The 19,808-nt window shown below is 39.4% G+C and overlaps 1 protein-coding gene across 2 annotated transcripts in view; it reads right to left on the bottom strand.

The window, feature by feature from the left end:
* Positions 1-19,808, bottom strand: part of KIAA1328 (KIAA1328 ortholog) — a 171,879-nt gene that overhangs the window by 28,896 nt on the left and 123,175 nt on the right. For both annotated transcript variants that reach the window (XM_042028740.1, XM_042028741.1), the window contains 2 exons: positions 7,510-7,694; positions 788-896 (listed from right to left, as the gene is read on the bottom strand). In XM_042028740.1, the coding sequence (XP_041884674.1) occupies positions 788-896; positions 7,510-7,694 (294 nt within the window). The remainder of the gene's footprint in view (positions 1-787; positions 897-7,509; positions 7,695-19,808) is intronic.

Here is a 19,808-nt window from a genome sequence, read left to right as displayed (position 1 = left end):
ACATTCCTGTTATGCCACTGCACTGTTATCTAACTAGCGGTATAAAACACTCCAAGTTCATATTTCAATCTGCTTGTATTTTGTTGCTTAACTAAAGATTTTATTATGAGAAAATGTGGGATATGATAAAGAAAAGCATGGATTGTACACTGTACTTCTAGGCATTTACCACCAGAAATGCAATCCTGCCTAAAGAAGGCAAGTTGTTTTCAGACTCGTAAGTATAACAACAATGCTGCTTTCAGTTTTTTCATTGGAACAGAAGTGATAATGCTGCTTTTCCAGTGCATTTAGTGCAGATATATAGTATAATCAGGAATTGCTGACTTAATGTGATTTTGTTGCTTGTCATTAAACATAAAATAACTCTCACACAAAACATTTTAAAAGAAATGCCATTTGATAAAAATGGGGGGGGGAGGAGGCAGGCAAATGCAGAGGGATTAAAATCTTCAAGTGGATGTAAAACCTAATGGGGTTAACACTGTCAATTCAAATTATGTACAAAGGTGTAAATAATGTGTCAGGACTTGCAACATAAAATACTTTCTGCTCAAAATCTAAGTAAAATTAATATGTTAGAACTTGGCATATTCTTGCTTTTCTTATTCTAACATGCAACTTAAGGCTTACTATAAATGTCAAAAGGATATGGTAGGTTTTAGTTTATATTATTCGGCTTGTGCTAATATGAAACATCACAGAAATTCAGTCACTTCTCTGCATCTAGGAGAATTTGATGGTTGTGTTTGCAGAATCTTAAACCAGAAATTACCCAGCAGCTTACCGTGAAGGGTCATGCTGAATCGGTGATACGGCTGTGGTTGCAAGCGCTTTGCTGCTGCCCATCAACCCAGGAGATATGGCTGCATCTTTCCTAGGTCCTGAAGTTGTCCCTGTGGAATGAAGTGAAGACAAGCCAGGCATCAGGAGCTAGCGATTTTGGAATAGATGTTTCTCAGTTCTGCATTATTACAGAACATTGGGATGAAAAACTGAAACAGTTTTTGAGTGACAAATATACATAGAGAAATTACAAAGAGCTCATCAGTCAACAGTACTATGGACAGCATCCATTTCAGGACCATGCAGAATCAAATCTGTAGAATAAGACACACTCTACAGCCTCCATCTTACTGCCCAGAGTTTGACAGAGTTGCACTGTTATAATTTCTTAAGTGGCCCACAGGATTCAGCTCGTTTCACAGATGCAGTTCTCATGACGTGCTATAAGACATTCATTCTCCAAGTGTAAATATCACTATAACAGTATTTTCGTTTAAATAAAATAGAACTAAGAGTCCATTCCTTCTTCCCACCTCCAAATAGCTCTTGAATTACAAAATAATCTAGGTTTACAGGTGAAGTTTGGAGGTCATGTAGTTCAATCCTCCATTCAAACGGCATCAACGGCTTTCAGGCTACTTGTCACATTAGGTGCTGAATGTCTCCACTGATAAAACCTCTCTGGGCAACTCCTCTGGTCTCACTGTTTGACCACCCTCATAGTGAAAAATGTTTTCTGTATAGCTAATCAGAATTTTCTGAGTTGTGTCTTTTCCCTGTTGTCTCTTGAGCAGCTGATGATGACTTCCAAGAAGCCTCATTCCCTCTTCCCTACACCCTCTTCTAAGGCAGCTGAAGCAAGAAGGAAGATCCATGATGAATCATCTCTTCTTACAGCTGAATGAACTCAGCTTTCTTAGCCTCTCCCAGTTCCTAGGCTTCAGCCCCATGGTTGTCCTGGCTGCCTCTGCCAGAGTTCCTACAGTTTGTACTGTTGTCCATGCACTGTGGAGTCCCAGACTAGACACACTGCTTATGGACACAGTCTCACAGAGCTGACTGGGGGAGGAAGTGTCATTTCAGCACTCTGATGACCACAATTGTGCGATTATGGCCCAGGAAGAGGCTCTGTTACTCCATCACAAAGGCACATCACTGACTCATTGCTGTTCAGCAGGAAATCCCGTTCTTTTCTGGCAAAACTGCTTTCAGGATTGTCCTGCTACAGGAGATCAGTTCAACCCAGTTGAAGGATCTGGCATTTCCCTTTGCTGAACCTAAACAGGGTTCTGTCAAACCATTTTCCCAACCTGTTAAGGTCCCTTGAATACTGTGCCCTGTTCTCCAGCACACTGACTGCTTCCCCAAGCCTGCAAACTTGCTGAAGGTGCCCAGGCTGTTGATGTTAAGCAGCTAACCACTATGAACTGGCTGCCAGCTGGACTGAAGACAACCCTTGAAGGCTGCTGGTCCAGCCAATTTTTCACTTGCTCACCTGAGAACTGAGTTTCATTGATCAGATTTAGTAAGACAAATAGCATACAGGTAAACGAGAGGTAAAGGGCAATAGGAAAATTTGGAGCTACCTGATCTACCAACAACAGCCTGTGGATTGGGGCTTTTTTAAGCTACCCTAATTAGTTGTGTGCAACCAACATCACTTAACTAAAGAGTTATTATAGGGAAAACTAAATATCAGCAAAAATTGAAGTCAAACCAGTGTTTATCTCTTTATGTAACCCTATGATGACCAAATATTTCTCGGCTCTGTGAACACCAGCATTATCTCTCAGCCATGCTGAAACATGAAGCAACACAAAGCTGTAATTCCAGCTTCAGTGCAAAATTTACAGATGTCCAAGGAATTATTTAAAACACTGCATTGATCTAAGAGTTATGCAAATATGTACAATTTAGTAAACTCACACATTTTAAGATGCATTTTAGGGAGGCTAACAAAAAATGGGCTATCGCTCTTTTAGAATGAACTGTGCTTCAGTACCATGCAGTGAAAAAATCTTGCCTAAGAAAGAGTTAATTATCAGTGAGGGAAGTCTTGGAACTATCATGGGGATATATGCTGATTGTGTGTCCCTGGTAACTTGATAGTGTGCCAATCCATGATGAGAAGAGTGGGTATGCATATAAAGACTGGAAGCTTCTTGCTTAGAGTTCTGACTTCATGAACGAATAGGAGATATTTAGAAATCACTTCATGTGACAGTGGAATGAGGCAGCTGGATTTTAAGAAACTAATACCAAAGTAATAAAAACCTTGTTAAGATGGGAGAAAATATTCAACTGCTAATTCAAGAAAGGACTGGCACACCGTCAACATACTACATCCACAGAAAACGAGACGTATTTCTGTGAAGAAAGACAATATATGGACTCAGAAGTGGCCAACCCAGCCTCAAAGGGGACTGTTCAAAGACCCAAGTTTGAAAGTATTACCAGAGCTTGAAACAGAAAACAAGAAAAGGAACTCAGCAGGAATTTACTGAGGCTGTTAGGCTGCACAGACATAAAGCAGGAGCATCAAGAAACCCCAAATAAATGTATATCTAAAAAAAAAAAAAAAGTTTAAAAACACATCTTGGAAAAAGCATGCAAGTCTTTTGAGGGAAAAGAAACACTCAGGAACAAGCAAATATATAAAGATGATTAAATCAATAATATTTCCCAAAATGTCCAAGCTACTACTAATTTTAAAATATATTATGAGAAAAAAATCAAGGAAGGGAAAATTGGCAAGTAGAGGATAATGAAGACCCTGTTGATGTATAATACCTGCCTACATAAAGCTGATGAAAAGAAACTACCAGGGGAAAAAAAAAGATACAAAGTCTTTAGTCTGAAGGATATATATTTCAGGGCTAAGGGGAATTAGTTAATGAATTTATGAAGTGACTGGTAATTATTTATGAAAAGTCATAGAGAACTGGGGTGATACAAATGACAGCAAATTAATTAGATTGCAGGTGTTAGAAGACAGTATGAGACTGGAGACATTGCAGATGATCTAGAGAAGCAAGAAACGTGGAAAAAGAATAGACACATTTACCCCTGGAAAAGACAAAAAGCTCTTGCATAGTGTGGTAATTTAAATCCTGACACCAATGGAAAGAACCTGGAGCAGCAAAGAATCGCAAAAAAAAAACCTAGACATGAGCTTGCAAGGCAAGCTACCCCTAAAGCAATTATAAATGCCTCCAAAATGGTAATGTGAAGAATACTATTTTCAATTTGGCTAACTTGGTACAAGAATGATTTAAAATAGATAAAGATTCATTTGAGAAAACTCAAACAGCCATATATTTCTGCTTGAAAAACAGACAACTAAAACACTATGAAATAGGGAAATACAGCAGTCTCTATTTTAAAAGTGTAAACACTAAGAATGAAGAAATATGGTTGAGGCTGGTTCAAGCAGCAATGGAATGAAAGTAAGCAATGGGAAATCTAGGTTGATAATCATAAAAGAAATCTTTATGACTTGAATAAAAGTAATATTCATAAGACTTAGCATTTATATAGTACTTCACATCTTCAAAGCACTTCACTAATATTAACTAATTGCTCTATTCAATTGTAGGGAAGAGTCTTCCCTCAAGGGAAGAAGTTCAAGATCCTGAATCCCTAAGAAGCTACATTAGAAAAACTACTGAAAAACAAACACTATCTAGAGAAATCAGCCCCTGGAAAAGTACAGGGCTAAAATGAGCTAAAATCATTTGCCTTCTCTGGCATTTTCTTTCACACATGGAAAGGAAACTATGAATGCTATACAACATCATGGAGATATTATGTCCAACAAGAAGAAATAAAGGGAAAAATAGTTGTTTCATTTCAATGCAGAGATGTTTCAGAAAGGGTTCATAAAGAAGAATACTTTAAACAGAAATGTAAAGAATTGCCCAGTACTGCACAGCGCAATGGATGTACGTTTCCCAGCCCCACAGCAAAATTTTCCAGAGGAGAAAGGAAGAGAAACACACATTTCTGTATTCCAGTGCTTTTTAACTAGACAAGGTGTTAGATTTTAGTACACATTGACATAGCTGGTGGTGCCACCAATAAAAACAATTTACTGCTGAAAGGATCTAAGACTTCAGGATTGCTTCAACTGCTTAAAGTTTTGCTGGTAAAACTAGAAAAGCCTGACTACCAAGACACAAACACCTGCTAAAGCACAGGAATAAAAACTAAGGAGCAAGCAGAAACAGAAGACAAAAAAGCAACAGTGAGGGAATAAAAACTGATTGCCTAAGTTGATCCAGTGAGTTTCTACCCTGAAAAGAGAGCAGAAGTGACCCTTTCCACTCCAGGAGGTGAAGGGACCACATTATCAATGCTCTTCTCCCCATTACTCACCATCATCAGGGAGAAAGAAGAAGTGGATTTCTTAGGAAATCACCCTTTCCAAACCCACTGTTGTCACAGCAAGTGAGCAGTCTTGTAGGCAGGAAAGCCTTCCACCAGTCCAGGATGGGGACAGCTTCCTGATTAATAATTTTAAACTTGATAAAAGTGCCTATGTTGCTCTGGAGGGACATTACTACTGATACAGCCACCATTCCCAGTGGAACAGCAAGGTAACAGAGTGCCCAAAGGCCCACATCAGCACTGGCACTGCACTAAGGTGTGCTTGGATAGAGTCACCATCCTGGAGAACATATAATTTAAATAGACCAGACTGATACAGGCATGAAAAAAAATAAACCTCTGTAGCAATAGGTCAGCATCTGATGGTCGAGAAGTTTTCAGCTGAACATTTTTCTGTACACAGCACTACTGTGTTCCAACCAAAAGGCCACCTTCAGGTATGTGTCTAAATGACATAGAGTTTCATGCCTCGAGATATCATCTTGTGGGCTTCATTCCCCTTTCTCATATTGCATTGAACCAGAAATCCCAGGTCAGCAGCAGATGGGAATACCCAGCAAAATCAAGGACAGAGCCAGCTAAGTCCAGGCTATCCGGAATTAAAAACCTTGACATAGTGTCCTGGTGATCCCCTAAGATGGAAAAAACACTTTACAGGTATGTGTGTGTGCTTGCTAAAGGAGTCCAAATATATAACAGAAGGAAGCCAATTTAAAAGGTACTAAATACAGAAGACTTCAACTTCAGTGATTAGTGCTAGGTAATTTGCCTTGTGATAAACAACTATTCAAATCAGTAATAGACCTGAGGTTGTTCCACAGCTTGAAAGCATTCCTCTGAACTTTATCTGCTATCACAGCAAGTGCCAATGTTTATAAGTCAAATTTTGCCATGCAGCTCTACACCATAAAAGCCAGCAATGCCAGTAACTGCTTGCAAAAGATGCCCACCATCTTCAGAGATCATGCTTGTTACAGTGGGGATGAGCCCCAACACATGCTGACCACTACAATCACTAAACCAGCATAGGTGCAGCTCAGTTGCTATGTGCAATAGCCAGATGCAACTTGTAACTTCTCATCAGTTCTACAAAATGAAACGAATGAATGAATGAAGAAGAGACCAGCTTGGATATTTTCCCCTGAATCTATAGAAAATAAATTACTTTTTGGGGACTATCCCCATCCAAGGAACAAAACCCATCATCCAGTTGTGAAAAATCCTAGTTTTATCACTACAGAATAGAGAAGGAGGGGGGCAGAAGGAAGAGGAAAAGAGAAGAAAAAAATGATAGCTGAAAAAAAACATAAAAGAAAACCATCAGTGAAAATTGCCCCTGAAACTTTGCAGAATTGTAACGGCTTTCTCTTGCTTAAATTGATTGGTGTAGCAATGTTATAAAATGTCTATTAGGATTCATTGTGCACAACAGAAAGTGTGAAATGTCAGCAGACTATACAGCAAAAGTAATGGGTCCTGAACCCCTGTTAGTCAAAAATGATTTTGTTTCAAATTAGAAATTGATTTTTTTGGACACAAGCCCTTTACAGGCTTCCAACTTTTGCAGCTGTGCCTTGGAAGAGATTAACCTCAGCCACTGTTTGGGTCCAGGCTGATGATACCCTTTTGAAAGTTTCTTCACAGGGACTGCTTTTTAATGTTGGTACGGTCTTCACCAATAACACAAGTTATTTGTTCCTTTGAGAACTGCACCACATTTCTTCTCATTTTGCCGTTTTCTTTATTTTTATGCTGACATATACGGCAAACTGGCTGACAAGTTAAAATAAAAAAATAAAAAAAAAAGCTAGTTCATAATTGAACCAAGGATTATGTTCAACACTAAGCAGTGAAACATCCAAGCTGCTTTTGTTCCCAACCTTTTCTCTTCCTAAGAGAGAAAAGATTGCTTCTCTGCTCCTTAAGTGGAGGCACTAAGCTAAGGGCAGGATAGGTTCTAGCAGTACAGACATCCCTGTGTGGCAAAATAGCAGGTTGTGATGGTGAAGTCATCACTCAAGGAGGAAAAGAATGCAAAGATTACACTTAAAGAGCAAACCCCACTGCACTTCTCATTGCCTTTTGGGAAAGTTAAAAAATAAACCATCAAAGGAGCTTTCTTAAATTAAGGGCTATTTTTTTCTTTCATCAGGAACAGCAGACAAGATCACCATTTGTTATTTAAAATATTTTTTATTGTTTTAAATGGAGCTACCACCTTCTCTTATGTTGTTTTAAACACCTGCAAAGCTCTTCCTTTAATTGTGCATTTTACTGATATCCTTTTGAACACACCAGCACACTCACAGCCCTGCAATACAGTATGCTTCCCCTTACCTCTCCTGGAGTTGGTGCCTTCCCTCTTGGTCTGCATTAGAGGGGTTTGCCCATCATCCACGTTTGCGCCAAAGCCAACCATTTTCTTCCCTGAACTGCTCCCATGACTGCTCCCTGGTTTTCTGGAGTTTTTGCTCACTGGAGGTGTCCTCAATAAATAATCTTCATGTTTCCACACCGGGACACTGGGAGGAAAGAAAGATCGTGCTGTTACATGATGCGCTCAGCCCATTAACACTGCACCCAGCTCTCTACCCTACTTCTACTCTCCAGAAGCACAAACATCATGCTGCTGGTTGAGCTCTTGTTGAATCCATTTATAATTTCTGAAAGCAGGACACCTAAGGCTTGAAGAGTTACCAACCCACTTTATCAGGAGTCTTTGATTATCAGCAGCAAGCATCACTCTGACAACTGTATTTGGACTTTTGTGGCATTGGGCACATTCCTTAAAAGCATTAGGTCCTGGATTTCTTGAGTGGTTAGGACAGGACCAGTGGGATGAAGACATGCAAAGTACTTCGTCCAGCACAATGGGCAAAAACTGGAAAAAAGAGAAGTTTAAAAAATGCTCACTTCGCTAGAATGCGGAAACAGAGAAGATTATCTGAAGATCACGTGAAGAGAAATCCGAAATTTTAGTCTGCAAAAGGAAAGCAGATTATAGAATCACAGAATTATTTTTATTGGAAAGGACCTTTTAAATCATCTGAGTACAACTGCCAAGACCACCACAAAAACACATCCCCAAGTGCCACATCTACATGTTTTTTAAAAGCCTCCAGGGATGGTGAGAAGCTGACTCAAGAAGAAAATGGATGAGAAGAGAGGAGACAAAGTGAGATGAATGAACAGAGGTACTTTTAAAGAGGATAGAGAATGCATGAGCAAACTGGTGGGAGAGCATCTGATGCAGAAGTGCAGCACCTCAAGTAAAGTAAGAAAAGAGAAAGTTAACCAGAATCATTATGATTCAAGATGAACTTCACACAAGATCATAATCACTGCATGGATAGAGGCAGGAGGCAAATCTGGTGATGGGGAGCAATCATGACCTCAACTGTGCAGATACAGGCATCTCAAAATGTTCTGGGTGGACAAGGGGCTATGAAGACCCACATTTCTCTCAGTAAAGACTTTTGAAAGAATTTGAAAGCAGTAAACCTACTGCTTTCAAATTCTGCTCTCTGGGAAGTAACTACTGCTTTAAATGACAATTCTCAACGTATGTAAGTTGTTAGTCCTTGTCAAAAAAAGCCCCTTTATAAAAGAAATTAAAAATATTTAAAAGTATCTTTGTATTATCCACATGAAATAATACAATTTATCCCAAGATTATATTCATCTACTTGCAGTCATGGAAGTGACAAACAGCTTTCCTGAGTTATCAGAAGATTAAACAAGTCTTAACAGCTGGACTCTATGATCCTAGAGTTCTTTTCCAACCGAAACCATTCTATACTTCTGTGATAAATCTTTTTACTGTTTAAGCACCAATTTTACATTGGCAACCCAAAGAGTGTGACTGAGATTGTATTAGTTAGGATACAGCTTCATGGAGGCTGAATCACAGTAATCTTTTACCTAAAAGCTTGTATTACTGAAGTTGCTGTAGATCTGAGGGAAAAATAGGAAATGATAGCTAAATTAAAAGTTTCACATCAATGTGCTGTATAAGACATTGTTTAATAGGGCCCACTGAGCCTGTTGGACAATTAGTATTACTCCTGTATTATAATGCAGAACAGTATATAATGGCTTATGACCTATAATAACTGACTGAAGTGTTGGATATAACTTCTCCAAATAACCTCCGTTTAGGGCTTCTAACTGTGTGACCACTAATAATACTGCAAAGTGTTTTTTAAATTTATGGTGGACTAAATTATTATCTTATTTGAATTATATGAAATTATTAACCTACTAATCCCTGCAACCCCAAGAGCAAAAAGAGGCGGTTTTGGATACAAGCAACTGCTTAAAGAGTCTTAAAGGTGTAATACTTGACCACATTTCTCTGACAAAACAGGACCTCATATTCCATTTGCCTGTACTTGGATGATTAACAGCATTTAAAAAAACAGTGAGGTTGTCATTATTTGGATGGTTTTTTGAGTTGTTTAAAGCACTTTTGATTACAGCCTACAGGCCTCAGGTGAAGACAGTGACCTTTGGCTTGCAGATACAGAGGTGATTACTCAACTGGTTCTTCTTCTGAATGCAGTATCTTCTACATGGTGCAGTTGCCTCTAGAATACTGAGTTCTGTTTTAAATAATGCAGTGGCAGAGGCAGACACCAAGAAGAAGCTACATAAGCTAAGGTATAATGAATAACAAAAGTAAGTGTATTTGCATTTATAATTGCAATAAACAATTAGAGCATTATTGTTTAGTATTTAATAGAAGACAGCTCATGCTAAAGTTTTGCTCAAGTAAGGATAGAGTCTCAAATCTTAAAACGGCACTTAATCTGAAAGGTGTGCAGACCAAGGAGGGAAAGGGATAATGCAGATAAAAAAAAAAAATTAGTAATTAACTATCTACCACAATTAAACAAAGAAGACATAAGGAAAATCTGTTTCTGAACATAATTACTCATTCACCTCTGGAATAATTAGTAAAACGAATGATGTGACTGATCCAACCTGGAAATTTAAACTCAACATATGGTCCAAAGGAATCAGCTATTTATATCTGGAGAGATTTAGCAGCAAAAGAGGTTCCTCTGTATTTTCATATCCAACTACCTATTGTGTCACTCAAAGGCACCATGGTTAGTAGGACTTCCTGCAGGGCACCACAATATCCAATGAATTTTCATGGCACTCCTTGAAAGTACACAACAGAGAAGACTTTCTAAATAAAGACCTTATTAACCTAGCTACCCTACACCAAGGCAGGAGATGTAGTGTCACCAGAAAAGAAGCGAGTCTCAACTGCTGCCTCATTATGAATATCCAAGTACACCATCACCAAAGGAAAACACACCTTGAACATTCCTTCCATCCTGTCTGAGCCTCGTATCGCGATACCCCTGCTGAGCATGAATGGCAAATTTTAAATGTCATTCAGGACCCATTGAATGCTGCTAGTATTTGCATTCCTTAAAAAGTAGAAAAACATTAACCTTTTGTTTTATTGAATTAAAATGCCATGGAAATGCTGATGTAGTCTTCAGAGACTGAAATACTTTTACAAAGAAGAATAGCTGTCATTTATTAGACACAAAGAACAATTACTTGATAGGATGCTTTCTGACAAAAAGCAGATTGGTATTCTCATCATAGAAAAGGCATTGTAAAAAAACCCGGCACAGACCTCTGAGACTTGAATAATTTAAAGCTGCATTTGGTGCAATTTGAATTTTTCTTTAGGGAGGCAAAGTTAAATACCTTTAATTTGTTCTAATTATTTCAAATTTGCAAGTTAATTATGGCTGATCATTAAATAACAAAAAGGACTATCGTCTCCATAGAGTTTTACCTCCTACCCTCTGCATTACTTAAGCTAGATTTTAGTATGCATGAATTAACTTTCTAAATAATCACACGGTTTGACTAAATGGCTCAGTAAAATGAGCTCTGATCCTCAGAATAAGCATTAATGGACATTAGAAAGGCTATTGGGACCCATGTTACTTACATTATAAGTATTTTTAATGGGGTCTTATTTACTAATCTTTATGTACTGTTCAAGTTAGGGCACCATATAGATACATTATTCTACTTTAATAGAGGAAAGTCAGTTCTTCAAGATACTAAAATAAATGTCCACTTAGAGCCAAGTAAATTCATTTGTAAACTAATGCAGAAAAACTCCGATAGAATATAACTTGTTTTAGCTGCTGATCCTGATGAATCAATCCAACGTAATGGCAGCCTTGGTCTGCAAATGGAGTTTTGCAGATCTGTTGAATCGCTAAGCAACCCAAGCAGCTCTTGCCAGAGCCGTGCTTACAATCAGCATGTGAACTACCTCGCTCATGAGGTATCCTCTCTTCCCAGCTCCACATCCACAGCTCGGCTGACTGGGTTCCCAGTCTTTGATCCCAGATTTGGATGCTCACCTTTCACTGAACTCTGATCTTTCCATGCATTTTTCAGTGCAGATCAGTGGCATTCAGAGAATAAGACTATGGTGTAACTACTCAGAAACCCAAAACGTGAGGCAATTCATGCCTCCAGTATGTATGTTCAACAGATGGCTGCCTTAATGGTACCCTACTGCACTCTGCTGAGGCAAGGGCTTGCGAGTTTAACCATTATCAAACTAACAGATTGCTGTGGTAGGTTAGCTCCAAAAGCAAACATGCTGGAATGTTATTTTCCTGTTCCGTAATTTCTGTTTTAAAAATAAAATAATTAACAGTTCATGTGTGCAATCTGCTGCAATTATATCAGGCCAAGAATGCATAACACTTAATGAAGCAAAACTGGTGATAAGTCGACAACCCAAGCAATACGTTTTTGTAGCTGGAACCCAAATTGCCATTTCAGATACAGTTTGACAAACAGGCTGAAAATTGCTTCCTCCCCTGCCACTTTGGCTGGGAGCGTTTTCCAGCCAGATCAGCTTCCAGAGTCAGCTCAGTATAAAGCAGCAGCACTACAAGCACTGGGACAAAGGATAAGGTGTCAGGATCTTCTTTCCAGCAGGGAAATTTATATTAGTTCACATCAAGCTTGTTATCAAACAGCACTTTTGAAAACCACCTGTTCCAAAGCAGGGCTGCTTGGGAGGCTGTTTGTCTGCATAGAAAAGAAAAAAAATATTTGGAGGGAGAAAAGAAGCACTGCAGGCTTTGGATGCATGGATCTGAAAACAAATGGCAGTGGTCTACTGAACAACCACAACTTTTCCAGTCCCCTCAAGTGGAGCTGAGGAGAAACACATCAGAATGTATGAGCCAGCAGAGCAGCACATGGGAAAGAGAAGGGAGATTGGTCTACTTGTTACTTCTTTGTGCAGGATGTACAAATCCACAGGGCAGCTGAGCAGAGCTGGAAGGGAGGTAAGAGAGTTGCAGGTGAGGAGGAGAAGCACAGTGTGAACTTCAGGGCAACCTCTCATCCCTGGATGCCGTCACCTTTCCTTTCCTCCCCACAAAACCAATCTGTTCACGCCAGCTGATCAACAACCTTAAAACCACACTCTTAAAAAATCTAAAGCCCATCAAACTGAAACTAGAACACTAGAGAAAAAGAAAAAAGCTTAGCATTTTTTCCTCCCTTTAAGAAGCAGGAAAAGTCATATTCTAATACAGACATTGCAGACCATATTCAAGCCCAGAGTGAGATTTCATGGGCCAATTACAAAACCTGGCATTTTGAGGCTTATGTTAGATGCATCAGCATATGTTAATGGCACTGCTAGTATCCAGTGAATGTCAATACGAAACAGCTGCTTTCCTTTCTAGAAAGCATGTGCATTTGAGACCACAGAATCGGAGAATAGTTTTGGTTAGAAGGGACCTTTTAAAGGTCACCTGCTCCAATCCCCTTGCAATGAGCAGGGACATCTTCAACTAGAACAGATTGTTCAGAGCCTATCCAAAGTGACCTTGAATGTTTCCAGAGATGGGGCATCCATGACCATTCTGGGCAACCAGTACCCGTGTTTCACTGCTCTCATAGTGAAACATTTCTTCATCATATCTAACTTGAATCTGTCCATTAAGTTGAAAAGCATGACCACTTGTTCTATTGCTTCAGACCTTGTTCTAAAGTCTGTCCCCATCTTTCTGAAAAGACCACTTTAACCACTGAAAAGGTGCAGTCAAGGTTTCTCAGCACCTCCTCTCCTCCAGCTGTCTTCAGGACCATGTCCATCTCCCTTCTCACACATTTTTTAGGCAAAAGGCAAGAAGGCAGGGACAGGTAGGGAAACACTTCAACAGTCAGTGAGAGTTCTGGAACTGAAATACAAATATTATCAAATCTGCTTGTAATAAAAGGATTTTTCATCACAGAAAATAGACAGTGATTGCCTACAATCTACATGTTATTATGCAGACAACATATTGCTGAGCTGTCATGCAGAGATTTCATCTCTTACAGCACTCTTCAGGCTCAATGCCCTTGAATCCAGTAATGCCCATAGCTGTGTCAGGTTTCTCTGTTGTTTTTCGGGCTTTTTCCACCCCTGTTGAGCTCTGTCTCTTGAACCTACTGCATTTGGTCTACTTTTCTGTCACCTTGGAGGAGCTATACCGGTACCTACGCTAAAAGTTTTTCTGTATCTGAAGCTGTACCAGGGTACAGCAATCCATAGCACAGCTTCCCCAGACCACTCTTTCAGAGACCAGTTCCTTCCCCATTCCCTCAGTGGCTGGTGCTCAGATATTTAATTCCACCAGCAGGAATTGAGGCCACATATACTCTTAATTAGCGATGACCTATTAGATCATACCAGTCATAGGTGAAACCCTAGCCCCACTGAATCAGTCAGAACACGGTCTTTATCTTCAGTGAAGTCAGGACTTCACTTAATATGCATGGTTAGAGGTCCATTTGTAACAAGTATTAAGCTAAATTTAACCTAGAATTATATGCATGCCTTCCCTTTGAAGCCCTCTCCTTCCTCTGGTTTAAGTTCACTACATTTCAACTCCCTACCAGCACCTTTCAAACATATCTGAGTTTTCCTAAAAAACAGCAAAATTATAGCTGTGATTACTTTTCTATCTCTTTTCTGAATTCAAAGAAAATTATAGCATAAAGGTTTTCAGACAGTCACAGAGAAATGGCCACAGGAAACAGACTGGGCAAGCTTTAGCAGGGCAAAATGCTCTGACTGTGTGTTTGGCCTTTCTTACAGAGCAAAGCAGAGCAGCTGTCGTTCCAGCAAACTCTGCTGTCAGCCTTCACAAAAGAAGTCATGTAAATGTCAAGTCACAGGTACAAAAACAATCCTTCCAAACAGTGTCTGTATACCTGAAAAGCCTGCCTGGCTGTCACCAGTCAAAGCACCACGAGGAATGATGCAAAACCCTGTTTAGGACAAACTTTTTGAACTAAATCTAAACTTCTTCAGTACACCAGGCAGCATCACTCTCTCCTTCAGAAGGAGAATCACATGCTCTTCAGCAAAGTGAATGCCAGTCTTAGTGCCTTATCCAGCATCACTAGCATTTGGCTGAGAGCCAGCCCCAATCACAAGATACCCATCGAAATGCCATATGCAAGCTATCTCCTGAACAAACATGCCCCAAATTGGATTGCAATTTGGTTGTGATAAAGGCATAGAAGAACAACACATCATCTCTTCTCAACTCGGCTTGCTCAGAACAAAAGGCTTCACAGTAGATGGGCTGCATTTCAAAACAGGCTGTGGCAGAGGTGGGTCTGGGTGTGCAGGTAACCACCTCATGTTTTCCTTTGCTGAGACTATCAGTACACAAGCACTCTCTCCTCTATAGAAGTTTCCAGACAGGCTGATAGGTGTTGGTAAGAGCAGCTTCCAGTAAATGAGCAGCAACTGCAAAAGCGCTTTTTCTGATCATGGATCACATCATGGAGCAATCAATTGCTAAGGGTAAGTGACTATACAGCAGAGGTGGGACACAATGAGAGCTGAATAGTAGATACTCACAGGGTTTTCATTTCTGAAGAAATTCCTAATTAGAGCAACAGCTATTTAAGATTGCACTTTTTTGTGCAGGGATTAAGTTATACATGCACAGAAAATCTGCAGTTTTGGAGGATCAGAACAGTTAAAAAAGATGTAACAACTACTGTTGCTTCTGTTCCTTGAAAAAGTTACACTTGATTGATGCTAAGTTTCAAAACTCAAGATACCAGTAAGATAAATTTTCATTCCTGGTTTCTAAGTGAGGAAATGAAGGAACAAAGTTTCTTCTCACACCAACAGCAATGAAAATTGATAACCACTAAACTGGGCAAATACACATACCCCTAAGGATCCTGAGGTGACTTTCTGGGTCACTGACAGCTCCCCTGATATCAGGGAACATGTCGCAGGGAAAGACTTTCATGAATGAATCAAATTCCATAACAAACACAATCAGAATTTTTATACTGTCTATTCTTCTGAGGCTGCAGAATCTGATTTCTCTAACCAGGAACTATTACCACTGAAAACAACACAGCAAGCACCCTTGCAAGACCCATCTCTTTCCATTAAATTTCTGTCCTCTTATTCTAATCACCTTTATCTGTATCACAGGATGATCAAATTATGCATGTTAAGCCAGGTTACTACAGGTTTTTAGGGTTATAGATCTGTTAGTGTCAAAGTCTTACAAATCTTGGGACTAGTGAATCTGGAAGCTGCAGTGCTTTTCTTATTCCAAAAAGCCATTTGGCTCCTCTGCCAAAAACAAACCTGACATAGGTTTTGATTTTTGCTTTATAATGATAAAACCAATCATGTTAGAATTTTGCCAGGTCTTTAACTACAAATGTACATGGCATCCCAAATACTCTCATACTACAGCATCTTTTAAAATGGTGTCATACACTATCCCAGATCAGTTAGAAACACCCTTCATGACGCATCTTCACACTTCATTGGCCATTTCTCCATGATTAAATCACATCTGTGGGACATGGTCACTCTATGATTAAAGAGTATATTAATGATTTACCACTACACTAGTACTCATCCATATTATATTGCTTAGTAAAATGAAAACACTGAGATTGTTTATTGATCTGCTTTAAAAAAAATCCTTTAGCCTGAAATGAAGTAAATAGAGAAGTTGAGACTTTGGACTTTACTTTGATTAGTAGATTACCATGCCCAACAGATGCAGATTTGACAAGATAGCTGTTGGTAAAGATTTAAAATAACAATTTTAGCCACTTCAGTTGCCTTAAATTCACTGAAGTTACGTATTTCACAGACCATGCTTGATGGCTAGTGACTGAAAAATCAAGTATTTATTGCAAGAGCAATACAGACTTAGATGCCTAAATAATGGCATACAACTATAAAACCCATGGCCTGGGCCCCACAGAAAAACCAACACACTAAAGATTTCCTTTCAGTGCATATATTTTATGTGAATTTGACAGCACCACCAAATATTGACTCAACCAGGATGTTTACGGAACAGATTTAAGATGTTTTTGCACTCATATTTAGAAAATATTCAGATAGAATAGAATTGAAACCAGACAGAAACCACTGCCTCACTAAAAGGCACATACCACTGAGATATGTATTGGCATTGCTCTAATGTCCAGCATCAAGAGAAAGAACAAAGGGAAGAGATCCTGGCACAAGGCTGTTTGCTGTGAAGCTTTGGGCTCTGGTCTGCCAGTTCCCAGCCTCTGGAAACCCTTTTAGTCCAGATATAAGTGATTTTTGCCATCTTAGAGCTACCACTATTGACTTCTGGGCATGAAAGTCTACCTTTGCATAAGTTTGTTACAACCTGGTGTAAACATCTGTCCAGAGCAGATGCCATGAGTGCCATTCTGACACCATGATGTGGATTCAGAGGTTTGCATTATTTGTGCTGCCAAACCACCTCAGCCCTACTGAGTCCACAGCTGGTATATAAACTTAAACTATCTCTCAGAGACATTGTTTGCTCAAAAAGGATGCAAAGATGTAAAGGGAGATTAAGGGAACACAGAATTAAAAAGAAAAGAAGGATTAACTATGCTTTGATCAAACAGAAGGGCATGTAGTTATACAAAGAGGTGAAGCCTGGCACTATTGACAGAAGACTGGAGACACTGCAAATTGTTTTGTTTCAAACTCTTGTGCATGCTAGGAGCCCCATGAAAATGTTTCTACAAAGAAGAGCTGATGACTTGTCACTGTGGTTGGGTTCTAATGCTTTTCTCCTCAGGTCACCAATGAAATCTTTTGAGCACAGTGTAGATTTTAGGTGTATTTACCAGGCAGAGACCATCTTTGTGATTAGCACAAAGAAAGACATTAGTTTGAAACTCACCAAATTAGCATTGAGGGTAGGGAGAGGAAAAAAACACTCCAAAAAAGCTTAGGACAAAAAAAAAGAAAAAAATAATTAAAAAAAAGCTCAAACTGGTATATGTAAAACAAGAAAGACATTGTCAGAACAGAGAGATGGAGGCAGAAATCACCATGACATGACCCAGTGGTTCCAAAAGACAGAAAGAATTAGGGAATGTAGTAGGAGCACATGGCTGAAAGTTAATCCCACACAACAAAACTCTGAGTGCCACATAACAGAAGGAGTAAAGAAGAGATGGTGGCAGAGAAAATAAAATAAGAAACAGCTTTTCACAGACAATGAGAACCTGAAGGTGAGTCTAAGAGAAGCAAAGGAGACAAGATCTGAATAAGCAGCCAAGATACCCATTTGGAAAATTTATTTTGAAGTAGGTGAATGAATACTGAGCAGTGAAAGAAGACTTCAGAGTAGTCAAGGTGCAAGAAGAAGGACTAGAGCAAGGGGTGTTGTTTTAACTGTTGACACACCAAAAGGATATTTTGGCTGTGAGGGAGAAGGAAGCTGCAATAGCTGTCAGCAGCCCAGATGAGTGCAGAGAAGAGTGACCCCAAGGTTATGAGTCTGAGTGGCAGGGAGGATGTGGCATTATCAAAATCAGAAGTGAAGAGAGATTCAGTATAAAAAAGTAAGGAGTTCTGTTTCAGCCAGATTAGGAATGATCTGAAGGCAAAACAACTGGGATTATATGTCAGGGAGGCAGTCAGATATGCAAGATTAGACAGAACAGAGCAGAGGGTTTAAGAGTTATTGGCAGAGAGATGATAGCCAAATCCGTGTAACAGGATGTTGTCATCCAGTGGGTACAGAAATCTCCAGTCAAATCAAGGAGTGACTAAATCCCTTCCCTGCCACCTCACAGAGGTTCCTACCTAGTTTCAAATGAAATTATCTAAAATAGTGCTGCAAAAACATGCATAAAAAAACCTGACTTTCCATAAAATCTAAAGATCATACCGTTTCTAAAACTAGGGCAACCACTAAATGAAAGTTAACCCGAACAATAACTTTAGCTAAACTTCAGGTCACATGCATTTAATATAATGAGATGAGGAATATGAAAAGGCCATTCATAATGGAATTCATCGAGTTAGGAATGCCATGCTTAGCTGCCTTATAACATATAATTAATGATCCTATAAAAATCCAGCAGTACGAACTCTCCTGGCTGCCCGCAGAACTGTTCTTTATGCTGGGTAGGGCAAGCAAGCATCTGCTTCCACAAATACTGCCCTTTGAGAAGCTCAAAAGCTTTTTTTCCCCTGTTCCATCAGGGACCACAGTGCCATTTCCATGACACGCTGAGCTTTGAACCGTTACCCAAATCAGACTATAGCATTTGGCAACCCAGTACACATCTGTCATGATAGACTGGTTATTGGTCAAATGTTAAAGAAAAAGTCATTAACTCTCTTCCATTGCTTCTAATACCCCACCTTCCTCCAGATTATTTATAATCCCCACTAAACCCACCCTCTGTTTATAGTCTTCTAACACAACAGTGAAATATATACTGTCTGGAGATCTGTCTTGCCTTATACTACTCCCAACCATTTGGTACAACAAAAGACGTCCTCTCTCCATCAAAAGGCCTGATCCCTCCTGAAGCATTGATGCTTGCATTCAAGGTTAAAGGATTAAGGCCTGAAGCACTGAGTACCAGAGGAAATGAAGCCAAATATCAAAAGAAACACAAAAATCAATCCTCTTCACCGCAGGAGCAGTGTGAAGAACAAATCAGCTGGGCTGAATCTAAAATTTTCTCTGTGTGGCTCTCAAAAATTAGCACTTTTAAAAATATAATGGGTAGTTTTGCAAAGCCTCAGCACCCGTGCAAAGCCACAGAGTTCAACTCTATACAACAGTACGGTCTGGGAAGTTTTATGTCAGAATAATTCAGTGGCAAATATACAAAGTCCACTTCAGAGAGAGCAAGAGCTGGGAAGTGAGTGAGAGCATGTGTGCTGTTATCTTTATATATAGTCTGCAAATCTCCAAGTGGGAGAACCCAATATTTACTAAAGTTTGCCTTTTGCTTCAATTCTCTGTGTGCTGAAGTGCAGCCAAGGTCACAGGAGGGGTGGTGGAGTGGGTTTTAGCTTAATGCAGTTGTGATCATGGGCAAAACAGCAAGGTACAGAGGATTTCTTGCATAACTTTGTAATACCTATAGCTTTTGTTCTTAGTCCTGCCCCATCAGTTCTGATATAAGCTTTTAAATGGCATGAAAGTTGTGCGGGTGGGTTTAAAATTTCCTGATTTAAAACTCCTTCCAGAACATTTTGTTTTATAAGGTTTTTGTTAACTTTTCCAACTGATAAGTTTCTGGGACAT

Source organism: Corvus kubaryi, unplaced genomic scaffold (genome assembly GCF_017639235.1).
Source record: "Corvus kubaryi isolate FWS band 111438036 unplaced genomic scaffold, C.kubaryi_AGA036_p1.0 37308, whole genome shotgun sequence".
Lineage (NCBI taxonomy): Eukaryota > Metazoa > Chordata > Aves > Passeriformes > Corvidae > Corvus > Corvus kubaryi.
The sequence above is the reverse complement of the archived record's forward strand: the minus strand, read 5'-3'. Positions and strand labels throughout refer to the sequence as shown.